Below are 14357 nucleotides of genomic sequence, written 5' to 3' on the forward strand. Positions count from 1 at the left end.
AGGACAAAATGAATCTCCATTAAAAGCACACCTTATAAAAACTGATATGATAGCCTTCTTCTCCAAAAAGGGTTACTAGAGCAATATTACACTTACAAAATTACACGCAAAAAATGTTGAAAAACACAGTTAAGGTTGAGGCTCTGCTTAATTTCATTCCCTAGGGTGAATGTATGAGTGCATCTGTACAAGAAGGTTGGTAATTCAATATTCTCTATATACTTTCTGACATTTCTGGTCTTCATTTTTCAAATTTATGCACCAAAATAAAGAATGTGTCTAGCAACCATGATAGCTTCCTGCCTAAAGCAAAGTATTTACATGTGTCCTTATAAAGCTATCAGAACAAAGTTTTTGCTGATATATACAAAATGATATGGCAATAGAAATATTTTATGGAGCAAATAGTATTTTCTGAATACACCTAAGACATATAATTTCTGACTAAAAGGAGACAACTAACCTTGAACAAGGTCTTTCTTCTATTCATATTTAAAGCCTACAATTTTTTAAAAAAATTTGTTGAGAAACTTTAACTCCATTCATGTTTAACTCCATTCATATATACTACATACCTAAAAATGGTAACAAAATCAAATTTATACTATCTGGGATGTATCCAAATCAAGCACTTGAAAGTCTACTACTACTTTCCTATAAAGAGTTAAAGTGCTTATCGAGCTCAGAATGCAATGTTGGCTGGGTGAAGGGTCACCCCACAACATGAACATCTATCCACTGTAACACTTATGAGACTAAATTTAAATGATCCATTAATTTGTTTCCCCCACTAAACTAAGTCACTTCAGAGCAACGACAATATCATATTCACAACTGTAATCCTAACCTGCAGCCGAAGGCCTGGGAAATAACAACCTCTCATTTAGCGTTTGGTGAAGTCAGAACCTTAAGGCCCCTGAGGACATTTATAATGTTTTTCTTAAGTTAGTCTTAACCTCCGAAATAGTGCCTATAATTTAAGTTTTATCTTCAAAGTTTATAGAAATGTGTGACTGCCTCAAGATACATTTAGTATCTGTCTGCCACATCAAAAACGTATATTCCTTGGCATGATGCCTAACACACAGTAAATATTCACTTAGTAAATGTTCACTGTGGGTTCATCATGGGGGCAATAGTAGTAATAATTATTATCACTCCTTCAATGTGAAAAACCATCTGAATAATTCAAATCAGATTGACTATTTAAAATGCAAAGAATTGAAACAACAAATTAAAAGTCAAATAGGTACTTGTTAAGCCAGAGATAAAAGGACAAAACAGTACCTTAAATTTATGCCTACTGTTCCATTATTGGAACGCTGAGCATGTGGGAGTTATTTATATCCTACTGCTCAAGGTCATTGCCAATGTCTGATTTTTCAAAACTCAAAAAAATTGCAATCTCAGGCATAAATGGGTTAAAGAAAAGTAAGGAATTGGCTGGATGGTTAGAAATACTACTGGGTTGAAACAAAACTGGTAATATCCAATAGCTATGACCCATGAACATGGCAATTTTATCAAGTTCGACTAATACAATGAAACAACTTTAATCAAAACTAAAACCAAGTTAACTTTTCTCTTAAAATTTTTATATATGATTTCATTCTTAAGGGCCTAAATAATATGATTTCTTGAGAATTAGCACAATCTTAAAATTTTGATTACATACATTTTGCTCAATCATCTACTCATTCAAAAAGTATCTTTTTAGTTCTTACAAAGGGCCAGGAAAAGTTCTTGGTGCACGGATAGTAAATAAAGCAACAAAATGTCTCAAAGTTTACTCTTAGGGTGAAATAGATAATTCATTCACATGTAAATACTAAACTATGTAGCATGTCAGATGATGATAAATATATTGAAAGAAAACAAATAAGGAAAGAATAGGGAAGGTCAAGGTTGGGAGTGGGAAGTTAAGATTTTTTAGATACAATGGTCTATAAAGTCCTCCTTGGTGGATGGCATCTGTGTACACACCTGAAGCAGATAAAGAAGACAGAAGGAATAACAAGCAAATTCCCTGAGGCAGAAGCATGCCTGCAGTGGTTCCCCAGAGAGTACTACAAAGTTAGTCAAAACTACTTACTTTCTTATAAAGTTCTGATGCTTTCTCTTCAAACTCTTCTAGTTTTGCTTGATCTACGCAAACGTCTAAAATTGCAATGACAGGAAATTTTTAATGTGATAGTTCTTAAACTCATTATGACTTCAAAAGTTTAGGAAAAAAATATCATAGAAAATAATACTGATACTACCAGTAATAAATAAAATGGAAAAAAAAATTATAATGTTGGAATGAAAAAGGCTTTTTCTAAGCATGATACCAGAAAACAGAAAATAGGAAAAGCCAAACTCAATAACAGTTTTAAACTTCTAGCAGGCAAAAGGAGAATGTTCAATTGTAATAACACTCAAGTATTTCTATCACCAATTGGAACATATTTTAAAGAAAAAAGATGATGTCTAACCAAGCTAAAAAAAAAAAAAAAAAAAAAAAACCCGGCAACAGTAATAAACAGAAAGTTAGAAAAATTGATACTAAAAAAACCACTAAAGCAGATGAATAATGTTTATTATTCCCTATCAATATGAAAATTAACAATATGAATGTGAAGATTAAATGACTGATAATGCCAAGTGTTGGAGTTGACATGAGGAAACCAATAGTGAAAGTTAAGAACTTTGCTGATGAAAAACTAGGCAATATGTACTAAAATTGTAAATATGGATTTTCTTTTAACCTAGCAATTCCATTTCAAAGACTTGTCCATTAGGCCATAATAATCATTAAAATATTTTCTGATGTTAGCAAAAAAAACAAAAAACCTGAAAACAACTTAAATGCTCATCAATAATGAATTGCTTAAATAAGTTACGATATATATACATGACAGAACAAGTAATTCATATGGATTTCCCATAATATATGCTATCCCTTCTTTTTTATTGAATGAAAGTGATACATGAACAAGGTTTATAAAAATATATTACAGAAGAATTTATAATAAAAAATAAGTCAACAAAGTTACTGCATCCAAATCTCAATCACACTTCCTAAATGCAACCTCTTACGGCCATTTCTATACCAGATTATTTTGGTGGTTAGTTTCTTAACTCTAAATAAAATGTACATAACTATTATTTCTTGATTTATCTATTTAAGACATTATAGATTCTGGTATAAAAGATTAAAACAGTGTTTGTTCTCTATCTAATCCTAATTTTTGATATTTACTAAATTGGATTACTCCAGAGCATGAAATATTTAATTTTGATTCCCATTACCTTAACAATAACTTAAAATTCTTGCTATAGTATGTCAAATTATTTGTGCCTTATGCTTTCCAACACCTTTTTCCCCTATTGTCCAACTTTGGTTCTTCTCTCACCTATTCATAGAAATACAACGACATTCTCTTCTGTATTTAAATCTTTTGTATTTACTTATGAGTTTATTCTAAATATTTAAAAATCAGTAAATACAATTAATTTATTAAAACTATGTAAGCATGCATCACTTATACAGTCAAATGGTGTTCAAATATTTTATTTCCTTCTCAAGAGCTCAGTGAAAAAAACCTCTCAGCTGCCATTCCTAAATGACTCAGTGGAATAAATTTTTTCAGATACTATTCAAAATCATTCCACATTTTACTGTGCTGCATATTTACAGCACCATTTCCTTAATTTCTGCGTCCTCTTCCCACTCCCCCCACCACAGGAACTTCTAATTGTTTATCTCTTATAGAGAGAAACAAGCATTTTCATTATTATCTAGTTCTTCACTAATTATATTTCATTCTTCTCCCTGGACTCAGATAATATATGAAAAGAAACACAACTCTGCACAGATACATAGCTGAAAATCAGAGGTGTATTTTAATAGCTTTTTCAAATCATTGTGGATAATCTTCTTTGATGTTATATCGAAATCTGACAAATGGTGACTTCTTAAACACATATGATATGTGGAATCACGTATCATATCAATTAACTTTACCCTGTTACCCTAAAATCTCTTGATAAATGTTGCATTTTTAAACATATATGATATGTGGAATCACATATCATATCAATTAACTTGTACTCTGTTACCCTAAAATCTCTTGATAAATGTTGCACTTGTAATAGATCTTTTGCCTATGTAGAATTTGTAACATCAGGCACTGGTCATATGGAAAAGAATGGTGTGCTGAGTCATGCAAATGTTCCAAATGTTAACATGTCTTTCTACAATATCACAATGAATAATCAGGTTAATAACACCAGTGACATCAGGAAATAATTTTAGTATTGAGAACCTGTCAGCCTAAAAGCAGCAAATACAAATTTTCCAAAATTCAAATTTCCACTTAAAAACTCAAATTTTCTCATTGGCAGCATATTTATCGGCCATTTTCTTTGAAGTTATAGGCTCATTTTATTTCATTTTTAAGAAAGCAAGTGCCTGACGAAAACTTAAATAAAAACTCAAATGTTACAACACTAAGTAATAATGCTCTGATTATCTTAAAAAAAAAAAAAAAACAACTCTCAAGTTACAGAAGCTGTCGTCTGTATGAGTCATTCCCAAGTTTAAAAAAAAAAAGGCTTTGGCGGTGGGGCAGGCAATTCTGCTTGCAACTCAATTACACAAATATTTTCTTATTGAACTCTTTTAATAGATCTTTTGCCTACGGAGAATTTGTAACATCAGGCACTGGTCATATGCAGCAGAAGTACTGTATGTATAAATCCCATTTGTTAACATAGAATATTAAAACAATGTGTACGCAAGGGTCCATCTTTAATACAGTTAACATTTTTAGGACCTTATCAAAGGCATTCTTAGGTAAAAAATGGCAGTTTTTTTTTTGTTGTTTTATTGACAGTAAAGATGACAATGACTACTCCCACAGTTCAGTGCCACTGCCTTGATTCATAACAAAGTGCCAGGAGTTTTACTCACCATTGTTCTGCACCACCAGTGCAAAATACCAACCCAATAAAAAAGGCAAATAATGTTTTTGTGCTATTATGAAAACAGTTTTGACAATTAGGGCCCTCAGGAGTCCAGATACACAACCCGAGAACCAATACCCTAGAGCTCATTCATAGAATAAGAGACAATAAGATATTTCCATTTAAATAGTAGAGAAATACTCACCTACAAACTCGGTTAAATCTAAATCTAGTCTTTTTCGATATGTGAAGTCTGGATCCATTCCATCTCTATGCAATACAATCTGGGATACACACTCATCAATTAATTTGAAGTACTGTTGCCTAAAACCAAAGAAAAGAGTAAATGTACAATCAATCATTAGTGTAACTTTACATCAAAACAAAACTTTTTTGCTAAGATTGATTTCAAGTTCAATAATTTATTAGTAATATAGTTTCAACAGTTGACATAACAGATTTTACATGGAAGTGAGAGTAAATACAATTGTCATCACTTTGCTTTTAATGAATTCAAAACAGCATATTTTTATAGTCTTTTAGGAAATATAGTGTCCCTTAATTTTCTTAATAAAAGTCAAAACCTTGAATTAAGTAAATTAGCTGAAAGTGAAGTGATAAGTGCTTAAAATTAGTGCTCAGAGGTCATCAACTTTCCACTGTACCACACTGAAATAGCTACCATTAACTCACTTCATAATATAATCAAAATAAACAAAAATCTTTTCTAAAAAGTTTTATGGCAGTATATGGTATACTGTTTTCCAAGTGGTTGTGAAATCAAATTTAAAACTCATACTGTAAGTTATATACAATATCAAATTCACATTTCTTACTCAAAGGGAAATGAAAAATTCAGTATAATAATATTTGTCCAAAAATTGAAGTTTAACTAAAATCTCCAAGTAGATTTTATGTTGTCATTATAGTTAAGTCTAGTCCATCTACTTTAGCAATAAGCAAAACATCCCTTAAGATTTAATAAATGTGAAACAGATAAAAGATTTTATAAGTAAAACCAAACTAAAGTGATAAACAGGTTGGGTACTATTCTAATGAAGCACAGTCCTCCATACCAAATCATCCCCTAGAACTTCTTTCCTTAATGACTTTTAGCATACTTCTCCTCTGTAAATCCTCCTCATCACCTAAGAGTTGGTCCCTCAAGCCAGTTAGGCTTTCCTTTCCATAAACTATGACCCACTGCTCTTGACCTACTTACCTTACACCTAATAAACCATGTATTATGGTGAAGAAAATCTACTACAGCTTAACACTAGCAAAGATGACTAATGATCATTAACTGTCATAGAGTAAAAATGTTTAAGAAACGGTTCCTGAGCACAAATCAAAAGTGTTATCTATACCTCTATTTGTTCAAGTTCTTTCAAGACATTATCTCCCATTCCTAAATATTTCTGCCGTAATTACCACATTTACACGTGGTATATACATTTAAACACATTTATATCTATCACATTTAAAAATCTCAATGATGTATTTCTTTTTTACTCTTAATATGATTCTAATGTTTTTAAAATGAAAATGTTTTAAATTAATAACACAAGCTATTTCATGTCATTTTTTTAAGAAATCATAATTTTAGTAAGTTTTTCCTCAACTCCATAATGTCCAATTATGAGTTCATCTGTAATGTAGCTGAAATTTCATGCAAAAACTCTTTGGGGAGGCAATACTAGCAAAGAATAATATACAACATTTCTGGATTCCAAAAATATAAATCTAGAAAATAATCTCCATGAGCAATATTGGTGAGGTAGTAAATGTGTCTGAGGAATATGCAAATAACTTAATTAAGGGATGAACATTAAGTTGCCATTACTGATAAAATGTTATTTTTGTTGGAGGAGTTTTTGAAATCTTCATTTTTCTCTGTAGTATTGTTAACAAATGTCAGAAATTATCTCCCATGCTCATTTAACTACCATAGTATTTTAGTCATGGTAAGCCTTAATTATTCTATGCAAAACTGAATTTGATCTTCTCCACCCAATTATCTTGCTTTATTTCAGCCCCCTCCCTTTTTCCTGGGGAAAAGGGGCTGCCTTTGACATATATTCTCCAATCGAATTCCATTTCTGTCAAATTTTCTTTTGTTCCAAAAGTAGAAATGAAAAAAGATTCTAATTTTTCCATCCACCAATTATTTCAAATGAGAACATTTAACATTCTGCAATGGAACAACCTGTTGTTTGTAAAAAGAAAAAGAAAAATTATGTATGTTCATATCAAAAGTAGTTTAAAGAGCTCATTAAACAAAAAATGTTACAGGTTATCTAAGATTGCTGAAACAGTAAAATAGAGGTCCTTCTGAGGTAGATGAAACCAAAAAATGAAGGTAAAAAACAAACAAACAAAAAAAACACTCATAGATGTGTACACCAACAAGAGTAAGTTTTACTGTATTTAAATAAATAAAACTTTAAAAAAATAAATGCTCGACGAAAATATATGTGAATTATCACAATTCTGACACAATCTTGGGATAAAAACATAACATATTTTTAAGAAATATTAACAACCACGATAATAAATAGGAGAGTTTGGAAACACGAGGACAAAATTGATGGAGTTGTCTTGAGTATAGCAGTCACAGGAAGAACACTGCCTTTGTGGCAACCATATCTGGAACCAAGATACCTGGAGTTTAAAGAGCCAAAGAAGGAATTAACATAGATGAGCATCAAATGTAGAAGTTCATACTCAAAAGATGGCCAAATATCTAAATTTCTATGCCTTAATGTCATTTTGGTAATGCCACAAGTTAATCTTTCTCCAAGACTCTTGAGTTAACTCAAATGATAGGATCACCTGAACACAACCTAAAACAATTGTGTTTTTTAATCTGTTTTGAAGCTAGATACAACCACATGCCCTCTCAGGGCACAGGTGAAGGGATCAAAGTCATAAGCATGATAAACCCCTGCAGGACTACAGGCACGTTCAAACCATTGGAAAAAAACAACAGTCTTAAATTCCTGGGTACTCAAACAGCGGCAAATATCCAAAAGACGACAGGACCGACCACACACAGATCAAAAAATGTATGGAGTTTAGAGTAAGTAGAAGTTTCAGTTTCATTTTTAAGTAAATTTGGAGTAGTTAGTATCATAAACAGCATGATACAAATGACATTTTAAAATCTAAATTAGCAATTCTTAATCTAGCATTTATCAAGTATGTAAATATTTAAACTGGTTTATTTTTAATAAAATATCAGAAAGAAGCAAATTTTAAAAAATCAGTTACTAAACTCATATTTTAGAATATCAATGGGATTTCTGGCTACAAAGAGTAATTTTGATGTATGTCCTATCCACATCCGGAAAACCTAAAGTTTTAACATTTTGGGTCTCCTCCTTGCTTGTTAGGTACATCAAAAAATAATTGCCTCATACCCTCTGACATTACCCAGAGGACATAGCCTGAATGAAGTTTGTCTAAAAAATTATTCTACTTGAAATTAAGTAGAAAAGAAAAAACCACCCAAAGTATAAGAGAATGAAATTTCAGCAAACCTAAATTGGTGGCAACAAAATGATTTTATATTCAAAGAGCTCAGCTTCCACCATAAAAGAGTAATAGAAATGGAAAGTAGATATAGAGAACATTTACTAAGCATACACCATATGCCAAGGGTTTGGCTAGAAGTTTTACCCACTTTCCCATATTTCACCTACCTAACAACCCAGTGAGTTAGGCGCTAACATCCATATTTAGTCACATTATAATGTAGATGAGGTTAAAAAAAAAAAAAGATAAATAATTTGTTAAATTCAGATGGCTAGGACATAATCAATCTTTAAAAGCCATTTGTCTGGCTTTTTGATATATTGGCAACATTAAACACAACTGTATTATTAAGGCTTGCCAGCTACTTAAACATGAATAAAGGCAATGTTTAGTGCCCTTCATGTAACTTATAAGAAGAAACTTATCAACATCATTTCTACTGCCTAAGGAATAGCCAGAAAATATTATCTATCACATGATAAACTAGTAATTTGTTGCTTGTTTGCATTTTTATTCAGATGAAAGGTTGTAACCAGGAATCCACAGGAGCTTAAAAAATAATAGTAATATCATTTTACCATCATCTACCTAAATACGTGCCCAGAGGAAACACCACATTCTAGGAATCAGTGTTATGACAAACATAAAAATCATTTGCTTGTCAAAGGCAAATATGATGTGAATTTCACAATTAATAGATTTTTATTAGTGAAAAAAAACATTAGAATATAACTTCTTCTTACCTTATAAAATAATCATTTCGAATCAGCAAAAGATGCTGAAGAATAGAAATAAAATATCCCTCTGCTCTAGTTTCTTTAACTGTGCTCCACACCATGTTGTAAACATCATATGCTTCAGTGAGTTGATTAAGGAATATATGGATTTATTTATACTCTACACCAAACAACTACAATAATATGACAGAATTTGTTCTGTAAGGTTTTTAAACTCTAATACAGGCATCTTATATATTCAATATAAAATACAGATATTTAGCATTGAGGGTAGTAGAAAAACTCTGGAAATGGTAACTTAACCTGACACTTCCTGACTTCCCTTCTACAATCAGCTCAAACTATCTGTCTTGCCTAAGCACAGAGGCTGTTGAGAACAAAGATAGTAGAGAAGCTATCTATGAATACTGTGTTGAATTCTAAAGGTTGCCTGACCAACAGAGCTGGTGGTCAGGCATAATCTATCATGAAGAAGCCCCAGGTGAGGATAGGAACCTGGTGGGTCTCATGAGGAGCACAGATATCTGCAGACCCACAGATTAACATGTGACTCATGAGTATGCACCCAAGGTGCAAGGAAAGAGCAGCCAGTGACTAAGACTGCCCTTTTCCTAGAGCTGAAAAGCCCGGAGTAGAAGGAGAAGTGTCAAATATAAAAAGAAAACAGAACAGATTGCACACATACATATAAGTTAATCTACAGCATCCATTTGTTAGTTGCAGCATGCACTTACATATAGGTGTATTCATAAAAACACACAAACTAATAAAATAATAACATTCTTCTGACGCATGAAGGTTTGATTTCATGTTGGTTACATAGAAATGAGCTAAATATTTGTGGTTGAGTATTTTGGATTTAGCAATAATTTTATATATGATTTGACTAGACTTTAGAACAAAAGGATATTCAAGTTCAGCTCTAATATCTTCGAGGCGATGGGATAACTCAATCAAATCTTCCTCTTTATGCTCATCAAAGACTTTAAGTTGGATATCCAGGCCATCATTCTTAATGCATTTTAAATTCTAGAGATAGAAATAAAAATTATGATGAATTATTGTTTTTAATTATGCAAAAGGATAAAAAACATATAAACAATAAACCAACCATTCAACTTGATTTATAGCATTCAAATATTTAAAGTGTTAAATAACACTCAAATCTTATCATCTATATTTCAAAAATGGATTTTTAAACTCAAGCCTTTTCCTACAGACAAATTATTCTTCAAGGTAATTTATCTAAATTTCCCCCTACTGAAGTACTCTTTTAATTTAAATATTAATAAGGAGACTGCAGGGCACTTACTGGCAATATCTCTTTCAATCCACAACGCATAAATTCATTTCTGATGTGAAGCCTAAAGTCCAAATCATCAGGAGATGTAACCAGGGCATTGATGAGCTGCATACAAGCTACCTACAAGAGATCAAACAGTGAGACAGACTGGGTTTCCAACATTAAAGAAAGAGTAACAAAACTAAACTTCAATGTTTTATTCCAGCATTATTAAATATCTTCCCTATTAAAACAATTTGTAAGCAAAATATTTTAGTCAGTTATAAACTACAGAAGAAATAAAGTTTCAGTGGAGTTATTTATTTCTTATTTATTTGAGGGTTACTGAGGTGAAAGGAAGATGGAAAAACATTAGCCATTACTACTGCTCCATTAAAAAAAAACACTTGTAACCAAAAGCTAAGTTTCTGTCCAATAATATTACTCTACACACATACAAGAGAAATTTAAAATATCTTAGTTGAAAATGATAAACACCTATTGCATAGATAACACTTACCTAAAATAGGATAATAAAATAATTTTCCATTCATCAAGAGAGACTCAAAGTCCCAAAGACTTCAAGGTCAACAAAGGTCTTAACTCTGGTTAACAAGGTTATAAATAAACACTGTATAATTAATTTCTAGAAGTTAATTTATCAGGCAATGGTTCTCACACTTTGGCAAAAATTCAAAATTACCCTATGTTTTAACTAGAAATAAATAACAGAGCTCAGTAAATCCTTTAATATAGAACTTAAATGATAAAAATTTTTAAATCACAAAATTTTTCAGCTCATGTTTAACACTTCAACTTTCAACTTCTCCACTTTTTTTTAATCCCTGGCTAAAATATATCTTTCATCCTCCAAAATCCATAAAATGCAAACAAAAGACAGTCTCTCTAGAGAAGCATTGTTTGTTGTTGTTGATAATACTATTTTTCTAAAGTCTACATTCTATCCAAGTCTAGCAAGAACTACTGGACTACTGATCAATATGTTTAACCTCATGCTGTTCCCTAAATTGTCTTTTCTCCATCCCTTAAAGCAAGGTTTATATGAATTTAAAATGCTGTTTTGGAGTAAGACACCAACAGGAGTCTCAATTCCCGCTGTTTGAAATATATAGTAATTGTTATATTTGATATCTAAGCATTAAAATCTGACCAGCATGCCTCTACTGTCGAAACTTAAGGTTGTTTAAAGTGGGAATGGGAAATATGTCAGAAGAGAGAGGAAGAAGAAAAACATACTTAAAAAAAAAAAAAAAAAAAAACTTAACAGAATCTACCTTTCCGGTACATGTTCATTCAGCTGTAACCAGTTCATGTCAAAAAGTCAAGTTTAAAATTTTTTCCTTCCACCCCCTTGCCAGTCATTACCCAGGAACCACAAATGTTTTTTTCAGCAATGCCATATAATTTTCAAAGATCTCAAAGAGCAAATAAATAATTTTTCTCTACAATCAGAGAAACTAAATCAAACTCAGTCACCTGGCTTCTAGAAAAACACAAATTACAGACAACTCAAAGAAAGTAGCAAAAACAAGGAACACAAAAACTAGCAGTAAATATCACCTAAATGGAAAATAAATATATGTAGACAACAGTAGCATGAAATTGAGAAATAAGGGAAAGGATAATCCAAATTATTTCCAGGAAATATTCAAAAAGGTAATTCTCCATAGAAGAAGAAATAGGAAATTAAATTGAAATAATGAATTCAAGTTAAATTTATAAAATTGCTTCCCAATTCTAATCATAATTTTCCATTAGCATGGCTTACAATCTATTTAATTTAAATCATGCAAACATGTCTGTGAATATATATAGGTATGCACTAAAATGTATTGTTCTTTATGGATAAATAATTCTATAATCAAGGTAAAGACCAAGGAGTTCCTTCCAGGTTTTATACATAATGAGATACATACCTGTGGTATCACATAATTTCACAATAATTTAGCATACCAGCAGAAGGGAGTGTCAATCAGCATTTATGCCATATCAATCAACTCCTAGAAACACCGAGAAAGGTTAAAAAACTACAAAGGCTAACAGGACATTTTGCCTGTCCAATGAAGATATATCAGTAAAATGATTAAAACATACCATATACTATAAGAAATATGTTTGGTAAATAATGGGAATATGGAGATGCTAAATGAGAACTAGGACAGCTGAATAAAATACCGACTCAAGGATTAATAAAATGGCCTGATGCAGAAGTGAAGAATGAAGTTCTAAGCACAGGAATTAACATGTTCAAAGACATGGAACCTTTAAATTACAAGTAATTCAAATTTTGTGAGTACTTTGTCAAGGTAGAAAGGGAAGTAATGGGAAGAAGTCAAGAAATGAGGCTGAACAAGGAGACAGGAGACAGATAAGGCATAGCCTTGTGTGTCAAGTCACAAAATTCAGATTCAACCAGAAATAGTGAAAATCGTAATGAATTTTACGCAAAGGGGGGACAATAACAGAGGCAATAGATTCAAGTTCAGAAGCTACTGTAGAAGTAAATTTTTGAGCAAGGAGGAAGGTTTGAACAACATTTGAAATATAAACTGATAGAATGAGGTACAAGAAAAGCATTTACAAGAGGCTTCCCACTTTTGTTGTTTAATTAGATAGAAAGTGGTACCATTAGCAGACATACAAAATGTAAGAAGAGCAACAGGCTTTAGAGAATAAGATAAATCCTACTTCCAAAATTCTGATCGAGATGTATATTAGAATCATTCATTCACTAAAAAAATAATTACTGAGTACCTACAACTTCTGTCAACTGGAGATATTCATACTCAAAAAATGAGAAACAAAAGTGAGATATTTGTCATAAGGAAGTAATCTCTGTGCTGTATTTGATGTTCCAAAAATGTAGCATATGATCTCTCTTAATTTGCATGTTATAGAAATCATTGTGATACATTACAAAACCAACCTCCCTCTGAGCTAATAAGGGTAAGAAAATAATGAGCTTCTGTCTTCTTGAGAGCACCTAGTTAACTAAAGTTTCCATCTTTGGGCAATATCAGGCAGTTTACCCTGATATTGGCTCACATACTTCATTCCTTCAAAGCCTATTTATTGATGCCTACTATACACCAGGCACCGTTCGTGGTACTAGATATACAGGTGTGAAAAAAGATGGAAATTTCTTTGAGAGAAAGAGGAATCAAGACTGACTCCAAGGTTTTGGGCCTGAGCAACTTCAAGGACAAAATTGTAATTTATTGAAACAGAAATGACCATGGAAGAAACAGGCTTGGGAAGAGAGAAGGATTCAGTTTTGGAGATGATAAGTTGGAAATGTCTATTAGTGATCTAAATTTTAAAAGCTGACAAGGAAATTGAAGATGGAAGACTCCAGTTCAAAATAAAGCAATTACTATAGCAATAATATATAAAAACCAAGATCTCAGATGGAATCACCCAGGGGACAGTACAGAGGAAAAAGGAGGAGTAAGAACTGTTTAGGGCATTTTTCAACTGTAGGTTTCAACGTGGAGATTAGAGAAATAAGTTAAAGAAAAAAAAAAGTTAAAAACCATAAGTGAGGTAGAAGGAAAACAAGGAGATTGTGGTGTCCTGGAAGTATGGAAAGTGGTCTCAACAGTGAGAGAGTGATTAACTGTGTCAAATGTGGTCAAATAAAACAAGGACTAACCAAATACCACCGCATTTGGCAAAATGAAAACACTGGTGACTTGACAAGAATAGCTTCTACAAAGGGATAAAGTTACTGTTCCAAGTGGAAACCACTTGCCTCCCCACAGATGCCGTATGCAGCCAGTAAACAAAGCAATTGGCTCTAAAATATTCTCCTCTTTGCCCTAAATGCAACTTTATAT

The 14357-nt window shown here is 31.9% G+C and overlaps 1 protein-coding gene across 5 annotated transcripts in view; it reads right to left on the reverse strand.

Moving 5' to 3' along the window:
* The window catches only part of DIAPH3 (diaphanous related formin 3), a 506048-nt gene that overhangs the window by 313230 nt on the left and 178461 nt on the right, over window positions 1–14357 (reverse strand). For all 5 annotated transcript variants that reach the window (XM_025364744.1, XM_025364743.1, XM_025364742.1 and 2 more), the window contains 5 exons: window positions 10531–10641; window positions 10129–10247; window positions 9225–9341; window positions 5153–5271; window positions 2093–2157 (listed from right to left, as the gene is read on the reverse strand). In XM_025364744.1, coding sequence (XP_025220529.1) covers window positions 2093–2157; window positions 5153–5271; window positions 9225–9341; window positions 10129–10247; window positions 10531–10641 — 531 coding nt within the window. The remainder of the gene's footprint in view (window positions 1–2092; window positions 2158–5152; window positions 5272–9224; window positions 9342–10128; window positions 10248–10530; window positions 10642–14357) is intronic.

The sequence above is a fragment of the Theropithecus gelada genome, chromosome 17 (genome assembly GCF_003255815.1).
Source record: "Theropithecus gelada isolate Dixy chromosome 17, Tgel_1.0, whole genome shotgun sequence".
Classification (NCBI taxonomy): Eukaryota; Metazoa; Chordata; class Mammalia; order Primates; family Cercopithecidae; genus Theropithecus; species Theropithecus gelada.